Source organism: Saccoglossus kowalevskii, chromosome 8, assembly GCF_978046115.1.
Source record: "Saccoglossus kowalevskii chromosome 8, keSacKowa6.1, whole genome shotgun sequence".
NCBI lineage: Eukaryota > Metazoa > Hemichordata > Enteropneusta > Harrimaniidae > Saccoglossus > Saccoglossus kowalevskii.
The window spans coordinates 6,413,578-6,439,211 of NC_140648.1; the positions used below are offsets into that span (position 1 = coordinate 6,413,578).

Sequence of the window (25,634 nt, forward strand, 5' to 3'; positions counted from 1 at the left end):
TGAAAGTATAATTGTTCTATTTATTGCCAGTGTTGTGAGACACTAAATAAAAGCACAATACAACGAACTACAAACTCAAAGACTCTGGCTGCTTCAGGAAGTAATGGTATAACATCAAAAACTGAACAACATTTTAATACTGGTTCTGATACAGTCATTCATTCATACATTTAAACAGAACTTGAAAATACAATGCAGAACATCTGATTTGCTCATTTAACTACTATGCATGGTATTAATACATATATTACACAAAGCTGTACACAGATTGGTCCCACAAAGTATCAACATCATGCAGGGTTTACTGATGTCATGTGCCAACTATGTACTGTAAAAGGGTTAATTATTCACTGGGTTTCAATTTTGCTTATTTCGCTGACTGGAAAATGTGCTAAATTAAAACCCAGTGAATATGTTAAATTTAGCATAGAACACATTATCTAAATGATAAAACCGTGAATTTAAAACCCACTGGATATGCCTGAAATGCTAAATCAGTAAAATTTAAACCCAGTAAAAATTAGTCATTTTACAGTATTAAGTCTAGTCACAGTGAATTTATTAAAAAGAATCCAAGTCTGTGTACCGGTATGCTATTTTGGTATTGTACAGAGGCTGCTAGACTGGTAGCATGCCAACAGTGCTCCCATACACTGGTATAAATTGCAATCAATTTAATATGTTACAATTGTTGATGCTTTAATACCTTTGGCTTGGCCACTTTCTTACCAAATCATGCAATAGTTGAAGACCTCACAGACCACATATTCCATCATAGATATAGACATAGACATAGACATAGATGACTAAGGACATTCTTCTATATAAAGTGAAACGCTATATAAGACTTATTTTCAAGTTCTATGGTGTCTGACTCATTAAAAAATCACAATAATGAATTATTAAAATATAATACTCACAAAATCCAGGTGACAATTCTACTTTTGGGTAAGCAAGTTTAAGTGAAAAAATAAACTATAAAATCATTGATTTTAACAGAGATATTAACTTATTAGCCTGTAATCTCACAGCAAATTGAAAGATTAAAATTAGAATAGAAACAGTGGTGTAAAACATATACCCACAGTATAATGTCAAGAATTTACAGTCTCCCCTTCAAGGTGTTGTAAATAACTTAATCATGTAAAAGGAAACAACAGTGTCACAAGTGGCAATATAGTTGATATCTACTAAAAAACCAAATTTCCCACCATTTCCCACCTGGTGCAGTAGCGTAATGTCTAAACATCTTCAAAAATACTATAAAAAAATAAAACTTTACAAAGAGACTAAAATAACCTTTTTTTACAATTGAACATTGATTAAAAATAACCTTTTTTCAGTTCATTTTAAATAATATAATTTTGTGAGACAATATTTTATGCAGAGACTCATTGTCAACAAAATATATTGTAGTGCGGCTTTGTGATTATGCAATAACGGCTACAAGTATTACCCGGTACCAATTGCTACTGAACATACGATGTCAGTCCACTAATCATTACTGGTTTAGACTGGTTGTTGTTAGCTATCACAGGTTTGCACAGACTACTACCAGTTAAATGGTTATGGTTTGCCATAATTGCTACCAATTATCACAAATCTATAGATATTACATGTTTGCACATACTGCTACTAGTTTGTACTAGTTTGCAAGAATGCTATAAGTTAATACAGGTTTACACCAATTGCTACCAGTCATTACTGGTTTGCAAAGCACCTACATATTTAATACAGGTTTGGAAGTTTGTTACACTTTACTAAATGTACATGGACTGGCAGAATAAGGGTTTCACTGCAAGACAGCCTAGTTGTAAACCATTTGTTTAAACTATCTTTGATCTAAAAACTGCTAACCTGTAGTATCATGAATATTCAAGGAATAACTGTCATCACAACTGTATATGTGCATTTGCTCTGCTTTTAACAACATTCTGTTCACTATGACAGAAGTGATGACAGTGACTTATGGTCAGATAGCTAGTCCTTTATAATCACAACTGACCTTTATTTATGATTGATCAGCCCAATATTCTGTTGACCCACACCAATCTGCTAAATTATCATTGAGTAGTACTCAACACATGAACAAACACAGTTTTAACAAGTGTCCCTTTAAAAACCACAACTGCAGAGACGGTATATATGGTAACATAAAAACACCATGGCTCAAGAAAGTTAATTGTACACTCCCTTCCTGGAAATATGTTAAAACTAAGTTTATAATATGAATAGAGTAACAACAAATATACACAATGTAATACCACTACTTATTCAACAATAGCACCTAAATTAAGCTATTTACAATAACTGTACAAGTGCATATGAAATGTAAATGTGACACATAAAACACAATCTTGGCAAGATATATTTAACAAATCAAAACAATTATAAATCTCCAGTTTGCATTCTACAATTTTATATTGCAAACAGATATACAGTATTACATAGTAATTGACATAGCAGGACTACTGTATAAGAGGTAATACTGCACTGGACTGTCATGGCATGCTTCCATTATTATGAACCAATACTGCACTGGACAAAGCCAGTACTAGACACTATAATGTATTTCAGTTTCTCTTACATGAACAGTAACAAAATAAACTACCATGGTACAATAATATAATATTTTTACCATTAATTATTATTATCGTAAGTGAATTGAACTAATTATATAGACAATCTAAGTACACAATAAAGTGTTCTTTAGTGAATTGTCAAAACAACTCAAAATGTATCACCCTGTATTTAAAAACAACAATAAATGTAACACTTTAAACTTGTATATATCTTTGTATGAATATTGAATGTAATTTTTGGTCACAAAGTATGCCACTATGTGCTACTCAGCTACTAGATGTGCGTATTGAAGCATATACATGAAAACTAGAAAGTGTCCTGACTCCTTGAATGCCAATAGAGGCATGCTTTTATATTCTATCATATACAGTAGTATACTGGAATGAATCTTTTCGCCTGAAGAGAAATCTTTCAGTTGACATTGAGGGTGACATTGTGTGAATACAAAGCCAAACAAGACATTATATTCTCTGAGATGGCAATCATCAATCCATTGTTATTTTTTTTTATTCTCAATGATTCTTCTATTGTCCGGCTGTAAAAACAAAGAATACAATAATTAAGAGTGGATTATATTTGTAAATCAAGTATGCCTCGTAATTTTGTATTATCAAGTTAAAATAAATTGCAAACCTTACAAATATACTTATATATTAAAACAAAATAACATTGAGAATTACACTAGTAGATTCTCAACTGAATCAGCCTTAGAGGTTTTAACTTCAATATTTTTAACAGTGGCTTACAAAATCAGAGAGTGACAAGGTTTATTTCTAAATACTAAACATAGAGATTACTGCATGTATGGACTTACTGGTAATATACTGAAGGAACATGTCAGATCACTGGATACAATCATCACACCACCAGCATTGTCAAATTCTCCACAATAGTTTGGAGCACTAAACAATGTGACAAGTTTTCTTTTTTGAAAGAATTGGTAACCATCTTCAACCACCTGTAAAAGTACAATAAATGTTAACTTATAGCAAAGCACAGAATGACAGGACTGTTTTAGTTGCATGGTATTCAAATTAATTATTAGATGTCTGACTAATGACTTATGACCAAATTCAACATTTTTATAAATTTAGTCTGAACATTTCTTGAATATGACTGACACAAGTTAATAATAAAAACAAAAGCAAAAAATGCCTTTGTTTTTATGATGTTTGGGGGGGGGGGGGACAGTCAGCTATCTTGAATCTGGGACATGTTACTTCACATATACGTGTCAAAGTGAGTGAATGAGATCTTTCTGCATGTCAATAAATCACTGTCAGACACACCCTCATCCATGGATGAAACACTGTGGATATAAAACCATGATTCTTACGGTATGCAATGAAGAACAAACAAATGATTACCTGATGTGCTCGTACTATGAGACTACAATCTTGTTTCTTCAGAAATGATCTGACAATATCACCACCAAAGGTATACGATACACCTCTGTCATTCTCACCCCATCCAGTTATATCCTACAAATTAAATATACATACAGCAATAATTTTACATAAAAATTAACAACTTGGGATACAAATATTCCCAACCTATGCCATAGCTGTAACTATTTAGTGTGAATAAAGTTTGGCTCTGTGATTCACAATTTTAGCTAATTAAAAAAACATTAATAACAAGTGACTGCATGGTAAATGAGTGTCAGGTATTACCTCATCTGGGTCTGACCATAACAGATCACAGACCAATCCTGAATCTGGTACATCTAATGGTCTGTCAATCTCTCGTACTTGATCCAAGTCTTCTAAATCTGGTGATAAACCACCATGCATACAGAATATTGTACCTTCTACCAATGCAGCTAGAAATTATATTAGAAAGGAAAAACAAAAATTATACACATAATCAAAACTAGTTAAAATCTAACGATGTGAACTAGAAACATATCAAACCTGTGCCCACATATGTAATAATAATAACTTATACTGATTTTATGAAAGACCTAAAACCAAATATCTCCCTGCACAATTTAGGCAGGCATTACCGGTACTGTACATTCCTGTGACATGATACACACAAATAGAATACCTGGTACTAGTAGTTGTTCTTACCAATTGGAAGACAGTTAAAGCAGTCTGTAAAAGTCTTCCAAAGTTTGATGTTATATCTTCGTTTGCACTCATCATAAAATCCATATATCCTACATAAACATAAAAGCAATATTCAACATTACAAATGACATTAATGATATCCAATGAACGACCCATGATATCATAATATTCACATGAATATTACTACACTCACAAATTTTGATTTTCTATTTATCACATTTGCAACTATTTCCTCAATAGAAAGTATTAACATCACTTTTGTTATTTGTGTGTGCTCATCCTAATCTTATTAGCACATCTGATCTCATTTGCATATCAGAACGCCACTTTTTGTTTATTAACTGCGATCAATATATTGTCGTCAATATAATTCTGGTTATAGCAACACATTGGCAACCTTTTGTGCAATGTTGCGGTAATTGAACATTTCATGAGAGATTCAAGCGAAATGAATCACGTGTGTTGCCAAGATTGGGTTTGGAGAATTAGAAAAGACTGTGTCAAATTTGACATTAAAGCACAAAGAGATCGTTGATGGCTGTATAAAATTATTGGTATATTGCAGAAACATTCAAATTCACCATATTTCAAACAGTTATTATCAAAAATATATTTTGCAGTTGACAAATAAACCAGGTTTTGGTCTTCTAAGTGATTGTCGGCAGATGACGTAATGGTCTCAAATTGCCAATAAAGTGCATGATATTGGGGTGTGATACTAGTATTGAAATATTACATATATGCCTATCATTCATTTATTCATAAAGCAGTGTTGTACACATCATATCATATAGTTCACTCACTGTATTATTATAACTAATTTGCATTTTGTGCACCAAGCAGTTGCACCAATAATAAGGGCAAGTGATGTTTAGACAACTATAAGATAATTACCTGTTGATACTGGCACACTCATGATTACCACGTAGAAGAAAAAAGTTATTGGGATACTTTATTTTGTACGCCAACACAAGACATATTGTCTCCAATGATCTTTTACCTCTGCAATAAAAATTAAATAATTATTAAACAAGATCAACTCATATTTTTTCTCACAACTTTACCGAACCTGAGGATTTGTTGCATCATTAAGAGAAGTATTCAATTAGTTCCTGACCATTATAAGACATTATAAAGTCCAATTGTCTGCTAGACGCATTTGTCTCTTGTTAGAAGAGAATCTAGCATAGCACACATTGATTTTGGGTTAAAAAAACATCCACTAACATATTTATTTGTTTATTTTCTACCACTCTTTTTATGACATGTTATGAACAAGTCATTGTCAATGACACGTCCCCGTTCCGTTCATATTTGAGTGACATATACATTCAAAGCAGATCGTGACCGAAATGCACCTGCATATGTACAACACATTATACTAAATCTGAACAAAATCCATCCATGCATGACTGAGACCTGGTTCCGGAATTGTGAAAATACGTGATTTTAATGCATTTTCGACTTTAAAATGGCCATCATTCAGCTATTGTTAAGCGGATCATGAAACAAATACACATATCTATTTGTGACATGATGTACCATGTGTGTGTGAAGTTTGAACTTGATCAATCCAGACATGTCTTGGATACGGATCCAGAACTGAATTCTTTAAGAAAATGGCCGCCAGTCGGCCATTTCGAACTTGATCCGGGGAAAAAAATGACGTGCATCAAGGTCCTATTATGTTTAATGTAAGTACCAAATTTTAACGAAATCTGTCCATGCATAACTGAGATCCGGGTTCGGAATGGTGAAAATGTGCGATTTCAATGCATTTTCGGCCTTAAAGCGGCCGCCATTTGGCTATCGTTAATGAGATCATGAAACAAATGCACATACATATTTGTGACATGATGTACCTTGTGTGTGTGAAGTTTGAACTTGATCAATCCAGACATGTCTCGAATACGAATCCAGAACTGAATTCTTTAAAACAAAATGGCCGCCAGTCGGCCATTTCGAACTTGATCCGAAAAAAAAAATGACGTGCATCAAGGTTCTATTATGTTTAATGTATGTACCAAATTTGAACAAAATCCGTCCATGCATAACTGAGATCCGGGTCCGGAATGGTGAAAATGTGTGATTTGGATGCATTTTCGGCCTTAAAATGGCCGCTATTCGGCTATCGTTAATCGGGGCATGAAAAAAATGCATGTGCATATGTCCCATATAATGTGTGATGTATGAGTGAAGTTTGAACTTAATCGGTCCATGCATGTTCGAGATACAGGTGATCACAAACGCACACACGCACGCACGCACAGACGCACGCACGCACGCACGCACACAGGGCAAAACATAAGTCCCCGTTTTCGGACTACGTCCGAACGGGGACTAAAAAACATGAAAAATGTCAACTGGCTTACATGTACTGGGGTATACTGTGTTTCAAATGTTATGTGGCGCCCTCTATGCCACCTACCCTTACTGAGCTGTCTAAACTCAAGAATTCAGAGGCTTAGCCGGGACATGAAGCTATAATGGCTATAATGGGGTTACTGACATGTATATATGCACATGGGAAATGAGCTTACAAAAACAAAATCTGACTTAATTTCTCTTGAGTTGTTATAAAACGTTAAGCCAGTTAGCATGATGAATAACTGTCAGTTTAACGTAGCAGGATAGTCTTTTGGGAATTTTTTTTGTTTTGTTTTTTAAAAATTTCATTAAAAAACACATTGTCATTTTTTTTTCCCCATGAAAAATGCATGTTTTTCTCCTCTCATAACAAGTGCACAAGTTTTTGTTGACTTATGGTACACTGTGTTGTCAAACATAACTATAACAGGCTCAAGTAGATGTTAATGAGGACTAGCTTTCATGTCAATTACAAACATAAGGTTATTTACAAGGGAAGAGGAAGTCTCCTGAAATTGACCAAAAAAACAGTTCAACTGAAATATCAACAGACATTTGTATCTTAAAATTCCTCCATGGCATGTTTTCAAAATATTTATAAATCTAAGTGTCTGCAAGCCACAAGACAAGAGAAAACCTTGCTGAAAGTACAGATTCACAAAAATGTTGTTTTGACAGTTGGACAATGAATGTACCGGTATTACCTGTCAACATAGTCTCCTAAGTAAAGGTAATTAGCTGTTGGTGGGTATCCACATCTATCAAAGTGTCGTAAGAGATCATCATACTGTCCATGAATATCACCCACAATATTTACTGGTGATTCCAACTCTATCAGCATCGGTTGATCTAAGAATACTTGTCTTGATATCTGACATAGCTGTCTTATTTGGGTTTCAGGTAACTGTACCTATAGAGAGACGCACACATAAAATATAATGAGTTTGTTAATTCATAAAATCTGTTAAATAAATGGCACAATAATATTATTGTTTCTAATGAAATAGAGTAGGTACAGGGGTCAAAATTCATGGAGGCCATTGGGCAACTGCTTTGGTGCCACACCTGGATGTGTTAATGTCTTCATTCAAACAATTTTGTTGAGAAATAAAAATAATCTTTTGCATGCAAACAACCTGAATTTCTTCTTGTGACTGCCACCAGAATAGGTAGTACTGGTGATATAAATCACTTGTGCCATCTGACATCGGGCTGGGAGAAGTGATGGACTTATAATATTATATTATACAAGCAGTATGTCAGTTAATTGAATTCATTACAGTAATTACTTATGGACCCCTGGGAGTCAACTGGCCTAAAATATTATATATCGCACTACATGTATATATGGTTGAGGTATTTTTTTAGGCTACGAATGCTAATAGCATTGGTATCTTGCAAAAATAAACTAAAAGACATTATGATAAAAGAGGTTCATGTGACCCTTCATGCAATTATCACGTATGATAAAATATTAGGACTCATTCATTAATGGATTAATGGAACACTTTATTTACTTTATTTAATCAAAAAATGGGCATGAAACACACACAAAAATCAAAATGGCCACCAATCAGACAGTTTTGAATAGAACTGTGAAAGCATTATTAGATATTCAATTTCTTATCTAAGATTATTACATCTAATTAGAATGATTGCTATTACATGTACACAACAATTGATTGCTAGACAATTAAATAACATGCAATAATCCCTTATCAAGAATTATCATTTTCACATTTATTCCTACTCAGTACATTTGCAAAAGCCACTGAGAGTGTTATAGACCTCTCTCTTTTCTTGTATTTATGGCAAATGGCCAAATGCTAGTAGACATGTCTTGAACTGCAAGACAACATAAGGAATAAACATGTGAGCTAATAGATGTAAATGTGAGCTAATAGATGTAAATGTGAGCTAATAGATGTAAATGTGAGCTAATAGATGTAAATGTGAGCTAATAGATGTAAATGTGAGCTAATAGATGTAAATGTGAGCTAATAGATGTAAATGTGAGCTAATAGATGTAAATGTGAGCTAATAGATGTAAATGTGAGCTAATAGATGTAAATGTGAGCTAATAGATGTAAATGTGAGCTAATAGATGTAAATGTGAGCTAATAGATGTAAATGTGAGCTAATAGATGTAAATGTGAGCTAATAGATGTAAATGTGAGCTAATAGATGTAAATGTGAGCTAATAGATGTAAATGTGAGCTAATAGATGTAAATGTGAGCTAATAGATGTAAATGTGAGCTAATAGATGTAAATGTGAGCTAATAGATGTAAATGTGAGCTAATAGATGTAAATGTGAGCTAATAGATGTAAATGTGAGCTAATAGATGTAAATGTGAGCTAATAGATGTAAATGTGAGCTAATAGATGTAAATGTGAGCTAATAGATGTAAATGTGAGCTAATAGATGTAAATGTGAGCTAATAGATGTAAATGTGAGCTAATAGATGTAAATGTGAGCTAATAGATGTAAATGTGAGCTAATAGATGTAAATGTGAGCTAATAGATGTAAATGTGAGCTAATAGATGTAAATGTGAGCTAATAGATGTAAATGTGAGCTAATAGATGTAAATGTGAGCTAATAGATGTAAATGTGAGCTAATAGATGTAAATGTGAGCTAATAGATGTAAATGTGAGCTAATAGATGTAAATGTGAGCTAATAGATGTAAATGTGAGCTAATAGATGTAAATGTGAGCTAATAGATGTAAATGTGAGCTAATAGATGTAAATGTGAGCTAATAGATGTAAATGTGAGCTAATAGATGTAAATGTGAGCTAATAGATGTAAATGTGAGCTAATAGATGTAAATGTGAGCTAATAGATGTAAATGTAAATATTCAGAAAGCTAGATATGGCATGAAATGGGTTTGAATTTTGCTAAAAAACAGTATCTGTGGTCAAAAATCATAAAAACTAAATTAGTCTGACCATGCTGAATCCAGTTTTGTGATAACTGAACTGTCATTTAAAAAATCTTATCATTCACCTTTCCACCACCAGTTCCCTCTTTTCATCACAAATTCACAAAATACCAGGGTAGTTCTGTTTATAGTCTGCACTTTTTTTATGAAAGTTGGGACAAACATTGACTCACTTTTTGCCTGTTTGCTTCAAAATTAGGGTGCACTTCCAGAAATATTAAAGAATATAAGAAAAAAAATGAAAATTCGGGCGAGAAAGTCTGGTAATGAAAAGGTTAAAATGAAAAACAGGAGGGAGTAATTTTTATTGGTCACTGTTTTCATGTAAAAATCAATTATAATAGTTTACTAAAATCTATGGAGATATTCCTCATATGGATGGATGATGTAAAACAAATGCAGCTATGTAAATAAAGTCATAAGAACTAACATTTTCTGTTCTATAAAGTCAACTACTGAGTAGTAGCCTGTCAGTTCAAATAGTTACACTGTTGAGATGAATAATGTGAAATAAAACATCAAAAAAATCAAACTAGTTTTCAAAAATAATATGTCAAAAATAGAGAATTGATATTGCTATGAAATGAACAAATCTGACAGAGGTCCACCAAAGGTGCCTACTAATATAAATATTTGTTCAGTGTATGTTATTTAAAATAATATTTCACAACATTAGGATCGATATTGCATCCGGAATGTAGATTAACAACACTACAAACTTCATGCAGTTAGTCATTACTGGTTCCTGAAAACTAAATTATGTATGACTATGAGGTAGACACTTTTACAGTCATGTTTGTTCTGTTTTCTGGGTCCAGTAATTAGTATTTTGGTTAAATAGGAAAATAGTTGTGTTGTGTAAATTTCTTTGTTCAAAATTCAAAATCACTTTAATAATAATATATTTTTCCATAATATTTGTAATCATCTAGCTGAGTGCAATGTGATATTATATTGTCTTTGTATATTGCTTAGAATGAATCTGAGCAGAAGATGTTAATTAACAAGATAGAAGAAAGACAAGTTCTATTTCACTATCTGTTCATTATATCCCAGAATGCCAATGGATTACCAATGTATGCCCATGATAACCATGAAGTATCTGTAACTACTGTTTGATTTACATTTGTACCTATATTATATATATGATGCAATGGGCATATTGACTCATGCACCTATTCTTGTTCAAATGTAATTAAATATTGCAAAATGTCTAAAATTATGTATGTACACTTGGATTATGGCTAGGATTTTATGGGAAAGCTGCAAACCTCTGATACATATTTTACCTTATAAGGTTTATTATCAGGTTTAGTTGATATGAATTGACATCATGAATGTAAAGTGCAACTTAACAAATTAATTCCCATGAAATCAAGAACATTTATTGCTGCTTCTTATACTATAGAAACTTAGTTAGTAGAAGGTATGATTGGCTCTAAAAATTGTAACATTTGTCATTGTTCTAAAATTTCTTTTTTCATTTGGAACAAAATTTACATAATTTTTCCATTTGTTACAAATCTTGATCAAAATCTTTTAAAAAAAACTGCTGGTTAATTTTGTGAAAAATTACAAAAGTTGAATTTGACACTCACGTTAAATGGGTTCAGATATTTTTTTTTTATGTACATGAAGATTTATGTGCATTCTCAGACCATCATATCTTTACTACCATATTTAAACAAAATCACTTCAAGAGCATCTGAGAAATTCAAAATGGCCACTAGTCACTATTTTGAATATAATCACAAACTCATTTGAGATTTTAATACCAGCTGTCATGAAATAAATAAATCTGATAGAGGTCCATCCAAAGTACCTACACCAAGTATCAAAGCAATTGAGCCGGTAGTTTTCAAGAAGAAGTTGAAAATGACATTGTTGATGGACAACAGACAATCACCTATATGAACAGCTCCGCTCTGTCATATCTTCAATGATAGCAGTGCAAAAAATGGTATTAATTTTAATATATAAATATATACCGGTATATACATGTATATACCGGTGTGTATATATATAAATTCTCATAGAATTTTGACCAACAATTACATTGCATCATAATTCAGAATGAATGAAGCATAATTCATAGTTGTCATCAGCTAATGTATAGCATTCAAATTTCCATGGTTACCAACCAACCCTATGAAAACTAATTAATTTGTGAAATATATTGTAACATGAAACATGATGATTAATTATCCAATATATCATGTCATATTTCACTACTACAATATCTAATTAATGACCATTGTTGATGACATCTTGATTTATTGCATTTAATAAAACTTCAAATAATTGTAATTAAAAGCTATATTACAAAACATAGGGAAATGAAAAAAATTAAACAGTTGAATTATTGGTTCATAGAAGAAATTACATTATTTTTAAACGGTTGAAGTTAATTATTTAAAGTCAAAATTTGAACGCAAGGAGATTCTCTCAGTCAAGTTGTGATGATTCTTGTACATTGCTTATAAAAAGAAAAATCTGAATAGTATATTCAGTATTTCACACAAAGCTGATCATCCACACTAAAAGATTATTTTTTTTATTTATCCTATCATGAATACATCATTCACAGTGATGTGCCACTAGCATGTATTCAAAATTATAATTTGCTAAAAATAGAAACACACTGATAAGATCACTATAGAAACATAATAAAGCAACACACCACAGGTATTGTCGTTGTGGGATACTCAATGTATATGAAAGTAAGTCAAGAATAGGAGAGTTACCCAGGTAGTTTGCTGGCAGTTTTATAATTAAATTTATATGTAAAGTCAAGTCTAATATATGACACCAAGCAGTGTTTGTCAGTCTATGTTTCTCAAAAATCATTATACATTTTGGGCAATCACTAGAAAGCACAAGCTGCTCTCAACTTCAGAGTTGAAAGGGCATACCGGTATCCATTTTCATTAGCACATAGAAATAACATTGGGACTGTCAAAGGGCACCTACATGTATGCAAACTCATTGGCATCATAGCAATGATTCTTGATGTCTTCATAAAATTGAAGCCCTGCACCCTGATGAAATACATTTCTTGAAAGTTGGCCTGACAAATTTAGACTAGAGATAGAAGATTAAACGCTGCTAACAACCTGCCCTTTGGCTATAGAATTTCTCAACTCCTGTTCAGATTTATTTGATTTTTTTTTTACTCACATTTTTTGGGAGGTCTGGTTTCCCTTCCACATGTTTTTTGGCAAAGGTTTCTCCTGCCCATGAAATATTTCTGTGATTTTCCCTCTGCCCAGAAATGTATTCCTGTGATTTGAATGCAGAAACAAATACCGTACTGCACAATTTCAAACTAAATGGACAAATTGTCACTAAAACATTTGTCCTCAAAATAAAAGAAAAAAGTTTTTTCCCTGCCCTCAAAGAATCTTTATGGAACAGCTTTTTAGATCAACAGATCAAGTGACTGCACCTAAGACCAGGAAAACTACTATCACATTCACTGATCCATATCCATATGCCATAAAATCATGCTGATATATTCTTGTATTCACTGCATTGGTGTGACTGGATATCTTCAAGACTGAAACCATATCGACTACATTTTGTATAATATAAAAATCACCATGTTGTACCTGTTAATAAACTACATCACATACAAGACACAGGTTATATGGCGAAGTGTGTTTGGGAAAACTTCCTAAAAGAAAAGACATATGAATACTCATTCCTCATAAATCAATTAGTTCTGAAATCATATTTTAAATAATGGCTGTAACTGTGTAGTGTAAATTTGAAATTTTAATTAATTGTTACATTAAAAAGTTCTTGATATTTATTTTTATTTTTAATGGCGCCAGACGAACATCCAGAGCATTACAGTACCAGTTCACCGTTTTAGCTGATGTAGTATGTTTATATTTTATCAGCGATAATCAATGTTTGACATGATTGTTCTCAGCATTCGATGGTGCACCTTCGGTTGAAATCAACCACACTGGCTCTATTTACATCCAGGTATTATGTTACGCTTTTTAGTATTGCTCTTTCGAAAACTGTGACTCAAAAGTCAGTAATTTATGCTCTAAACGAAAGAAAGATAAAGCTATAAATAACTGTTAGTTATTTATTCATGTTCTTTTTTATGATAAGACCATTCCATATCTTTCAATTTAAAAAGCAGCTACCGGTAGATAAAAATGTACGATGTTTGCTCGCAGGGCACCTTCAAAATAAATGCAAGTTAACTCTTTGAGTGTCCCACCAAAATGTTTTTGCCTATTTTTAGGTATTTTTCTATGATTTTGTTTGATAAATTGAACTAATTGAAAATAATTCCCTATTTAGATTATAAAAAGAAATCAGATCAAAGATGAGACCAAATAGGAGAGGGAAAAACTACATAACTCAAATGTCTTATTTAGTGTATACCTATATACCCGGTAGATATATAAAATGCCAAGGCCACCAATGCTTGCAACCATCTTTGATTGGGTTATTCAGCAAAACAAATCCAAGTATGCATGCCAAGTATGAAGATACTTGTGCATGAATTTGATAGATGAATCAAAGACAAAATGAACATAAATGATGATGATGATCCTGAATCAAATTATGGCAACCCATCACCTCTCCCTGATTGTATTACATGTACGAGAAACTGGAAATAACATACCCAATGGTAGATATTTGAACAAAAGTCATACAGTAAAATCCAAGAAAAACAAACGACAAACAATAATCCACAAAACAATCCACAAGAACAAAATAAAATAAGTACACTACACCTTATAGTATACATGGCATGATGTTAGGTGTTTTGAAAAGAGTGAGTACATCCTGCTCCACATGTGGCACCCGCCATATATCAAATGTCATAATCAATCAAAGGGAGGTTAGAAAGAACTCTCCAGTGATAAGGGTATTTGAAGCATGAACCGAATAAAGAAAATGTATATAAAATATTTAAGATTAGTGTTTGCGAGGTGTATATGATCTGTAGTAATGTTAAAAGTTGAAATGTTATTACAACAAGCAGCCTGTCGGCTGAGATAGTCCGCTGTTAGCAATGCACATGGCAATTAAAGAACAGAAGATATCATTAGAAAATGAACAAATCTGAGAGAGGTCAACATGTAGTACCTATATATATAATATCAAAGCAATTGGACTTGTGGTTTTTAACAAGAAGTCAAAAATATCACTTTTTACCAAAAATGACAAAAATATTCACCAAAATTAGAAAATTAAAGATATCATTACAAAATGACCAAATCTGAGAGAGGTCCACATGTAGTACCTATATATGTAATATCAAAGCAATTGCACTTGCGGTTTTTAACAAGAAGTCGAAAATATCACTTTTTACCAAAAATGACAAAAATATTCACCAAAATTAGAGAATTAAAGATATCAACATGAAATGAACAAATCTGCGGGAGGTCCACATGTAGTACCTATATATGTAATATCAAAGCAATTGGACTTGCGGTTTTTAACAAGAAGTTGAAAGTATCACTTTTTACCAAAAATTACAAAAATATTCACCAAAATTAGAGAATTGAAGGTATCATCATGAAATGAACAAATCTAAGAGAGGTCTACCCAAGGTACATATACACCAAGTATCAAAGCATTCAGGCTTGTAGTTTTCAAGAAGAAGTCGAAAAAGTAAAACATTGACATGGACGACAAAGGCGGACAATCACTCATATGATAAGCTCGACAAAGTCGACAGCGGAGCTAAAAAGGGAAATATACATCTTTGGTTTGTTGCCGTGTGTATTATAACAAGCATCTTTTGAATGTGTGCTTCTAAATATATAGAGCAGTTGATTATTGACTAGTATATTCAAATTAGATCATTAATTTTGTGTCTCTGGATCATTGCAGAGCAGCCATTGAAATGTCTAGTATGGTTCCCATGGTATCAGTAGAACATTTGATAATTGTGAAACTAATCAGGCCTGCATTGTGCTGATGGAGCATCATTGAAATGCGACATGTGAATGTTAATTGAATGAATTTTCTAAATAATGTCAAAATACCCTATAATGCATAATCGTCACACACGGGAGTCAAAAACAGGAATGCACATATCGGTGACTGTATGAAGGAGAGGATTTAGAAGGAGGCAAGAACATTCATTTACATGAATATCCCATATTGCTATTCAGTAACAGTATAATTGCAAAGGTTATCATTGAATAATGTCATAATTGTCACAAACTATCACCGTATTTGCTATACACTATAATTAACATATCATTTACCCTTCCTAGGTACTAAGATCAATTATATTATCCCCTACAGTGCCATGAATATGTGCTATGCTGCTGATGACCTTCATAAAGGATGATTGAGTAATACTGTGCAGTAAAATAATTTTTCAAAAATGAACATGCCCAAGTTGATATTTGAGTTTAAAAAATCTATCATGCTTGCTGATACTAAAATAAGATTACATAAAAACAGAACACAGTGAATCAGTCAATAAAGTTTGGTTGTACCGGTAGTGTACATGTAATAAAGTAGTGTTTCAGAAAATTGGTATGTTTCACAAATAAACTAGCATTATGATGTTAACTTTTATAGTACCTATATAGTTAATTAATTAATTAACACAAATGCGTTTCTCTGGCTGAAAACTTTAATAACTATGTCTTCTTGTAAATTATTTGCAATAAATTAAGCTACCTACCAAAGTCACATAAATCAATATTAATCAACTTTGATTTACGCTGGGACATGTTGCAGTCATACACCATCTTCATTTTCATTTTAATTAGTGATTTGCATGCACTGCATGTCATGTAAAAACCAATCCTCACAATGAGGAATACAATTTTGTATACACTGAGTGGTCATGCAGAATAAATAATTTTCTTTGCAACATCTTCTTATTCACAATGTTTAAATCAATTGAAGGAATGTACATGTGGTTATTCAATAATGCCTGTTTGATTTCCTACACCCCCCTATATTAGAATTCACATAGTCGTCCACCATACCATGTTTGTTGTGGCTCTCATGTGACATTTACAATGAGTATAAAATGCTTCATGGTACAATTTTCTTGAGTATTAATATAAATAACACAACAAAGAAGAAAAAGTAATTTCAAATATGAGCCAGCTGGTCAAGTTAAAAAATACCACTATGTATAAGAGGAGGTACTGAGTAACGCATTTAAAGCTGACTACTCTAATATTTATATCTCACTATTCTCTTATCCATAACTATTAAAGTTGCTAACAACAAACAAATCCATTATCGTAAATTATATTTTACTCCCAGGAACCATGGAACAGTATCATGAATCAACTTTAGACTGAAATTAGACTTTTGCAATTACTTTAAATTTGTTTCTCCAAAGAATAACATAATGAACCATGCTACAAACTGATTTCAGTAATTTTTACTTCTGATTTCACATAATTTGCATAAATATTTACCAGCTTGGATTATTATTATGTCTTCTTTTGAACTTATAATATATTTAAATATCTCAATCCCTTTTTAATTCTCCTGTTTGCTACCTTAGACATTTGACAACATTGCTTACAGATTCTGTTTTCTAAAGGTTAGGTATGTCTAACCTTCTCTCATTCTAATACTTGACTGTTTATTCTGAATTTAGTCATTATGATTTCATGTTTCAAATTATAAACTTTTAAAATTTGAAATTAGTTAAATTTTAAAAAGTTTCTGGTCTGCTTTCTTTGCAAAATTGTTCTAAAAATTGTGCGTTCATATTATTGAATATTTTAATACTGGGCCTTAAATTCTAAAATGACTTTAATCTGATTTCATTTATTTTACTCTTGACAGAATCGTTTTGAGTTTGGTCTGTACTGTCCATGTTAATCACAGCAACATGTAGATAAAAATTACCAAGTAGGAAATGTATTTGTCTGATAATTTATGATGTACTTCACCTCATGCATTGTAAGTTATTTATTTGGCAACAACTAATTGAGCCATAACTTGTCTACTACCCAGCATAATTCTTATTGAGTACTGTAACATGTGGATAAATTGTCTTTCGAACTGATATCTGTACTCATCAATAACAGTTTTAATAAGACTATTTCTGTTGAATAGAAGTATGCAGAGTATCATGTTTACAGTGTCAGTGGTAACTCCCCCAAGTACAATGCACAAACTGAATGTGTATACATATCAATCAAAACAAGGAGTTGAAAAATACAATAGATTTCATTACTACCATAGTTCACACCAATGAATATTGCCATCAGACAATCAGATTTTTAAAAGTTAAACATAACATAATGTCAAACTGCCGCAAAAAAAAACAAAATTATAGTTGAGTAAATAATCACCATTGCATATATTTATGTTTGAGCAGAATACAAAATAGATATAACAGTTATTCTAGTTGACTTGTCAGTAATTTTTGGTTTTTTATTCTGGATTAATGAAATTTATTTTTCCCTCATTCTGGAATGAGCTCTGGCTGCAAATTTTAACCCCTAGGACATATATATTTGTTTATTTTTCCAGGGTATATTAAGTGATATTGTGATAGGTGTAACTCAAATTAAACAATAAGTGAATATAGAACATAGTGTTTGTATTCATGCAAAGTTTTATAAACCTACCTATTTTGCTCTATTGAGTGCATTATTTTCTGAATTCTGCTAGATAGAAAGACAATTTAAAAATGCTAGGAAATGTCAAAATTATTTCTGTGGTTCACAGCAAGATCTATGTGCAACAATTACAATCCAGTCATATGACATGATACATTGATTCTTTTTAGAATGAAGGGATTTCTGGTAGACATCTGTGATGCTTAAGTATGTCATCCATATGGGTTTTGATGTACAGACAATACAGTTTTAATAATATCCTTTTCATTGGCAGATTTTAGTTTATAATATTAATGTTTTAAAATTTTAAATGCCATTTATATGCAATCAAAATAATCCATTAAATACTATGGTTACCCATATATTTACCCTGAATTTATAGTACATTTTCAAAAGTCTGCACATATAATGTCACACTGATTACACAGGATAAATACTAATTTTTTTTGTAATCAAAAGAAAGATCATGATGAGATCAACTGAAGGAAAGAAGGATTATGACTTGGAAAGGTGAAGCAATACATTACAATAATAGATTTTTTGCATTCATAATAAATTAATCTTAGGTCTAGATGTACTCAGTACATTTTTATCATTTCCATATATATACTGGCATGCAATTTGAAGTATAAATAACCACCTTAAACTCAACATTAATTGCTTAATTAAATTATACTGATAAAACTAATTTTGAGTTTCGCATCTGGGTCTCTTGATATCATTAATCCACATGTTAGTAAAATGGTTTTTAGTTTTCTGATAGAGTACATTACTAGAAACAGTCAAAAGATCAATATTGTACAGGACTTTAATTTTGTTAATGTCTTCTAACCAGGAGCCTTTATAGCAGTGATTTTCAAGTTCTATAACTGCATTGAAGGTAAAATTAATAGGACTACTATATTATATCATATAATATATAGCCTTAAACCTACATCGGATTTTAATCAGATTGTCAGTATACAAGCTGGTAGGCTGATTAGTGATCCACTGGGGGGCACAAACAATAATTTTGTTGGCCATTTCCAGGGCAACAGTAGGAGAGGATTTTTTGTCAATTTTTTCTATCTAACTAGAGTGCAGATGTGATCAGCCTATCAAGTTTGAACAATTTTGGTCCAGGCAAAAAAATTGCATAGTTTATACATACAGACAAACAGACAATTTAGTAGACTGAAAAGTTCGCTGCTAGGCCTGACAGAGAATTGCTTTATAAAATTGCTTGTTAGACTTGAACACTTGATGAACTTATGATCATAAACTCCAAGACTCAATAAAGTTAAATTCTTTATAGACTTGAACATTTGAACACTTGATGTACTAAGTGTTGAAACATTTTGTCATTTGAAATTTGGTGTAATGCACAGTGTCCTCCCAATGGAGCACTTGCCTTGACCCAAAAACAAAATAAAAGTAACTTATGGCACAAGCTCAATCAGAATAGAACAAGATATGTCTGAAATATTTACTCAGAAATTTTCCCAAAGCTACAGCCACAAATCAGGTTTCTGGGCATTGTCATAGCAACAGAAGGGCAGGAATTTTGCAAGTTTGAACAAATCGGCCAACCAAAAAAAAAATCTCAGAAAAAAGAAAACGCCATTTCTAAGTCAGTACATCTGAAAATAGGAAAGTAAACATAGAGCTTTAACAGGCAATTAAACCTAAGATTAGTGGTTGTTGTGCACTAAGGGTAGTGGTTGTTGTGCACTAAGGGTAGTGGTTGTTGTGCACTAAGGGTAGTGAATGTTGTGCACTAAGGGTAGTGGTTGTTGTGCACTAAGGGTAGTGGTTGTTGTGCACTAAGGGTAGTGGTTGTTGTGCACTAAGGGTAGTGGTTGTTGTGCACTAAGGGTAGTGGTTGTTGTGCACTAAGGGTAGTGGTTGTTGTGCACTAAGGGTAGTGGTTGTTGTGCACTAAGGGTAGTGGTTGTTGTGCACTAAGGGTAGTGGTTGTTGTGCACTAAGGGTAGTGGTTGTTGTGCACTAAGGGTAGTGGTTGTTGTGCACTAAGGGTAGTGGTTGTTGTGCACTAAGGGTAGTGGTTGTTGTGCACTAAGGGTAGTGGTTGTTGTGCACTAAGGGTAGTGGTTGTTGTGCACTAAGGGTAGTGGTTGTTGTGCACTAAGGGTAGTGGTTGTTGTGCACTAAGGGTAGTGAATGTTGTGCACTAAGGGTAGTGGTTGTTGTGCACTAAGGGTAGTGGTTGTTGTGCACTAAGGGTAGTGGTTGTTGTGCACTAAGGGTAGTGGTTGTTGTGCACTAAGGGTAGTGGTTGTTGTGCACTAAGGGTAGTGGTTGTTGTGCACTAAGGGTAGTGGTTGTTGTGCACTAAGGGTAGTGGTTGTTGTGCACTAAGGGTAGTGGTTGTTGTGCACTAAGGGTAGTGGTTGTTGTGCACTAAGGGTAGTGGTTGTTGTGCACTAAGGGTAGTGGTTGTTGTGCACTAAGGGTAGTGGTTGTTGTGCACTAAGGGTAGTGGTTGTTGTGCACTAAGGGTAGTGGTTGTTGTGCACTAAGGGTAGTGGTTGTTGTGCACTAAGGGTAGTGAATGTTGTGCACTAAGGGTAGTGGTTGTTGTGCACTAAGGGTAGTGGTTGTTGTGCACTAAGGGTAGTGGTTGTTGTGCACTAAGGGTAGTGGTTGTTGTGCACTAAGGGTAGTGGTTGTTGTGCACTAAGGGTAGTGGTTGTTGTGCACTAAGGGTAGTGGTTGTTGTGCACTAAGGGTAGTGGTTGTTGTGCACTAAGGGTAGTGGTTGTTGTGCACTAAGGGTAGTGGTTGTTGTGCACTAAGGGTAGTGGTTGTTGTGCACTAAGGGTAGTGAATGTTGTGCACTAAGGGTAGTGGTTGTTGTGCACTAAGGGTAGTGAATGTTGTGCACTAAGGGTAGTGGTTGTTGTGCACTAAGGGTAGTGGTTGTTGTGCACTAAGGGTAGTGGTTGTTGTGCACTAAGGGTAGTGGTTGTTGTGCACTAAGGGTAGTGAATGTTGTGCACTAAGGGTAGTGGTTGTTGTGCACTAAGGGTAGTGAATGTTGTGCACTAAGGGTAGTGGTTGTTGTGCACTAAGGGTAGTGGTTGTTGTGCACTAAGGGTAGTGGTTGTTGTGCACTAAGGGTAGTGGTTGTTGTGCACTAAGGGTAGTGAATGTTGTGCACTAAGGGTAGTGGTTGTTGTGCACTAAGGGTAGTGGTTGTTGTGCACTAAGGGTAGTGGTTGTTGTGCACTAAGGGTAGTGGTTGTTGTGCACTAAGGGTAGTGGTTGTTGTGCACTAAGGGTAGTGGTTGTTGTGCACTAAGGGTAGTGGTTGTTGTGCACTAAGGGTAGTGGTTGTTGTGCACTAAGGGTAGTGGTTGTTGTGCACTAAGGGTAGTGGTTGTTGTGCACTAAGGGTAGTGGTTGTTGTGCACTAAGGGTAGTGGTTGTTGTGCACTAAGGGTAGTGGTTGTTGTGCACTAAGGGTAGTGGTTGTTGTGCACTAAGGGTAGTGGTTGTTGTGCACTAAGGGTAGTGAATGTTGTGCACTAAGGGTAGTGGTTGTTGTGCACTAAGGGTAGTGGTTGTTGTGCACTAAGGGTAGTGAATGTTGTGCACTAAGGGTAGTGGTTGTTGTGCACTAAGGGTAGTGGTTGTTGTGCACTAAGGGTAGTGGTTGTTGTGCACTAAAGGTAGTGGTTGTTGTGCACTAAGGGTAGTGGTTGTTGTGCACTAAGGGTAGTGGTTGTTGTGCACTAAGGGTAGTGGTTGTTGTGCACTAAGGGTAGTGGTTGTTGTGCACTAAGGGTAGTGGTTGTTGTGCACTAAGGGTAGTGGTTGTTGTGCACTAAGGGTAGTGGTTGTTGTGCACTAAGGGTAGTGGTTGTTGTGCACTAAGGGTAGTGGTTGTTGTGCACTAAGGGTAGTGAATGTTGTGCACTAAGGGTAGTGGTTGTTGTGCACTAAGGGTAGTGGTTGTTGTGCACTAAGGGTAGTGAATGTTGTGCACTAAGGGTAGTGGTTGTTGTGCACTAAGGGTAGTGGTTGTTGTGCACTAAGGGTAGTGGTTGTTGTGCACTAAGGGTAGTGGTTGTTGTGCACTAAGGGTAGTGGTTGTTGTGCACTAAGGGTAGTGGTTGTTGTGCACTAAGGGTAGTGGTTGTTGTGCACTAAGGGTAGTGGTTGTTGTGCACTAAGGGTAGTGGTTGTTGTGCACTAAGGGTAGTGAATGTTGTGCACTAAGGGTAGTGGTTGTTGTGCACTAAGGGTAGTGGTTGTTGTGCACTAAGGGTAGTGAATGTTGTGCACTAAGGGTAGTGGTTGTTGTGCACTAAGGGTAGTGGTTGTTGTGCACTAAGGGTAGTGGTTGTTGTGCACTAAGGGTAGTGGTTGTTGTGCACTAAGGGTAGTGGTTGTTGTGCACTAAGGGTAGTGGTTGTTGTGCACTAAGGGTAGTGGTTGTTGTGCACTAAGGGTAGTGGTTGTTGTGCACTAAGGGTAGTGGTTGTTGTGCACTAAGGGTAGTGGTTGTTGTGCACTAAGGGTAGTGAATGTTGTGCACTAAGGGTAGTGGTTGTTGTGCACTAAGGGTAGTGGTTGTTGTGCACTAAGGGTAGTGGTTGTTGTGCACTAAGGGTAGTGGTTGTTGTGCACTAAGGGTAGTGAATGTTGTGCACTAAGGGTAGTGGTTGTTGTGCACTAAGGGTAGTGGTTGTTGTGCACTAAGGGTAGTGGTTGTTGTGCACTAAGGGTAGTGGTTGTTGTGCACTAAGGGTAGTGGTTGTTGTGCACTAAGGGTAGTGGTTGTTGTGCACTAAGGGTAGTGGTTGTTGTGCACTAAGGGTAGTGAATGTTGTGCACTAAGGGTAGTGGTTGTTGTGCACTAAGGGTAGTGGTTGTTGTGCACTAAGGGTAGTGGTTGTTGTGCACTAAGGGTAGTGGTTGTTGTGCACTAAGGGTAGTGGTTGTTGTGCACTAAGGGTAGTGGTTGTTGTGCACTAAGGGTAGTGGTTGTTGTGCAGCTTGCATTTGAAGTTAGTGTAAACAAACAATTCATTTTACAGAAATTGCATACATCAAATACACTACATGACAACCACAGCCCCCTTTAAAAAAAAATTCCTAAATAATAAAAATATTTTGTGCTACGCAATAACACCATCGCCACAGCACAAAAAAAGATACTGACAAACACATCGTATTGCAGTCTTTTTACAAACACAATTATTCAATCGAGTGGAAGGTTCTTTTAATTGAAAATATGCAAGAAGTTATGTCAAATGCAGGAACTGAGGTCAATCTTAATAATTTACACTCAATCCCAGGGCATGCAATCAGGATAAAACCATTCTTCATTCTGTTTTTGTTTCCCCTTTTAATGTAAGTAAGTGAATTGTGCTGTAACATTCAGCTCATATGAAGGCAATTCTTAAATAAATAATAAATTGTCATCCCCTAATACTTGTATTTCAATACAGTGCTTTCAGAAAAGCTGTTTACATTAACATATTTTAGAATTAATTTTTTTACATTTTTACCGAACATTTCATTCAATTCTAATTGAGACAACTGGATTGGCAATAATAATTTTTGTACTTGTAATTTTCCCCTGATGTACCGCAAAGCCAATCAGATACTATAAGGTTATTGCGAAGATACCTCAAAGTATGCACGAATACAGTACAGCGGCAGTATTGACCGATGTGCAGCGGAGGTCGATGCGACAGCGCACTGTCTGAGTGCATACTTTGAGGTATCTTCGTAATAACCTTATTATTATACATCTTTTCCCTTCAAGGATACATCATGGAAATGCCGAAATCCAAAAAGTTTAACTTCTTTGTATGGAGTCCGGTCAAATCCTGGTGGCAGCCATGTTTGTTTTTATTATTAGAGGACGCTTACGCGCGTAATCATTCCATATTTAGAATTTGCATTTCCAAATATGGTAGTACGAAAATACCCCGTAAAATACCGCAAAATTACGGCACACTGTAACTTATGGCTTATGGCGTTACGGTGACAGATGTATAATAATAGTCAATACGCTTTTATACACACATGCAAACTGGGTTGTACAGAGTATTAATTTGCGGTGGCGTCACAGCAATCGTTCTGATTGGTCAACTGCAGTTTTTAAATTTATAAAACGTTTTATGTTTATAAACCGTAAATTTTGTAAACAGCTTTTTTGAAAGCATTGTATTGATGATGATGTGTTTTGTTGGGTGCGTTAGGCAATATGTTTTTTTGTTTTTTTAATTTGAAAAAAATTTTTTTTTAATAATTTGCTACATATATATGTTGACATGAGATTACATGTCAATGTGCTATATGTATTAAACAGTGATTACATCAGAACACAACGCCATGCAATATGATACACTGGGTGGCATTGCAAGCAGTGCAAGAGACGGAGACATAAAATCACAGTCGTAAACAAAATCGATTTACGAATTAGTGTGCAGAGCAGAGATTGGAATACATGACAGAATACATAATTCAGAATTCCGTTTACTAAAGTATGAATTTTTAAAACCGCTAAAACATACTGTTGTGTGCAAATGAAAACACTGCGTATTTAATAAAAATAAAAACACGACGATGTTAGCATCACGGCAATAAAAACATGGTGAATGTTGCCAATTTTGTCATCATAATTTATAAAAATAAAAGCTTATCTCTCACCTGCTTGCCTGGAGTATCTTTCACAGAAAGCAACTGTTCTATAACAGCATCCACGTCTAAATCTTGCTTCTTGTTCATATTTTAAATATAGAGGTAAACAGTTATGTAGCAATGGCTGACGGTGCCAGCGCCAGTGGACGTGTTAGATCCTCTGTTCTTGTATGGGTTGGCTGATCGTCTGCCGACAGATCTGCTCGAAAGGTGTGGAATGTTGGGACGGATAGAGTCTACTTCTATTCAAGAACCATTTCAATAGCGGTTATGCGGCGGTACTTGCGGTTTTCAGTGAAAATGTGCGAAAACTAAAGCACTGACTTGAGCTGAAACATCCGCCACCGCCGCTCACTGTTTTCGTTGTGAAATGGATATGCACAGGAACGACGCACAGACAACAAGGGCAGTAGCATGGCAGTCACT

The 25,634-nt window shown here is 34.3% G+C and overlaps 1 protein-coding gene across 1 annotated transcript; it reads right to left on the minus strand.

Moving 5' to 3' along the window:
- Positions 1 to 25,569, minus strand: LOC100378725 (uncharacterized). Its single transcript, XM_002736901.4, has 8 exons — positions 25,218 to 25,569; positions 7,727 to 7,932; positions 5,550 to 5,657; positions 4,656 to 4,744; positions 4,257 to 4,405; positions 3,951 to 4,064; positions 3,398 to 3,541; positions 1 to 3,118 (listed from the first exon to the last, which is right to left on the minus strand). The coding sequence occupies exons 1-8, from the start codon at positions 25,293 to 25,295 to the stop codon at positions 3,080 to 3,082; spliced, it is 927 nt and encodes a 308-aa protein (XP_002736947.1). The 5' UTR covers positions 25,296 to 25,569; the 3' UTR covers positions 1 to 3,079.
- Between the last annotated feature and the right edge of the window lie 65 nt (positions 25,570 to 25,634).

Coding starts and splice junctions, on each gene's coding strand:
- LOC100378725 (XM_002736901.4), bottom strand. CDS start 25,295: ATGAACAAGAAGCAAGATTTAGACGTGGATGCTGTTATAGAACAGTTG. Junction 7,933..25,217: donor AAGATACTCCAGGCAAGCAG/GTGAGAGATAAG, acceptor GTCTCTCTATAG/GTACAGTTACCTGAAACCCA. Junction 3,119..3,397: donor GTTCCTTCAGTATATTACCA/GTAAGTCCATAC, acceptor TTGTTTTTACAG/CCGGACAATAGAAGAATCAT.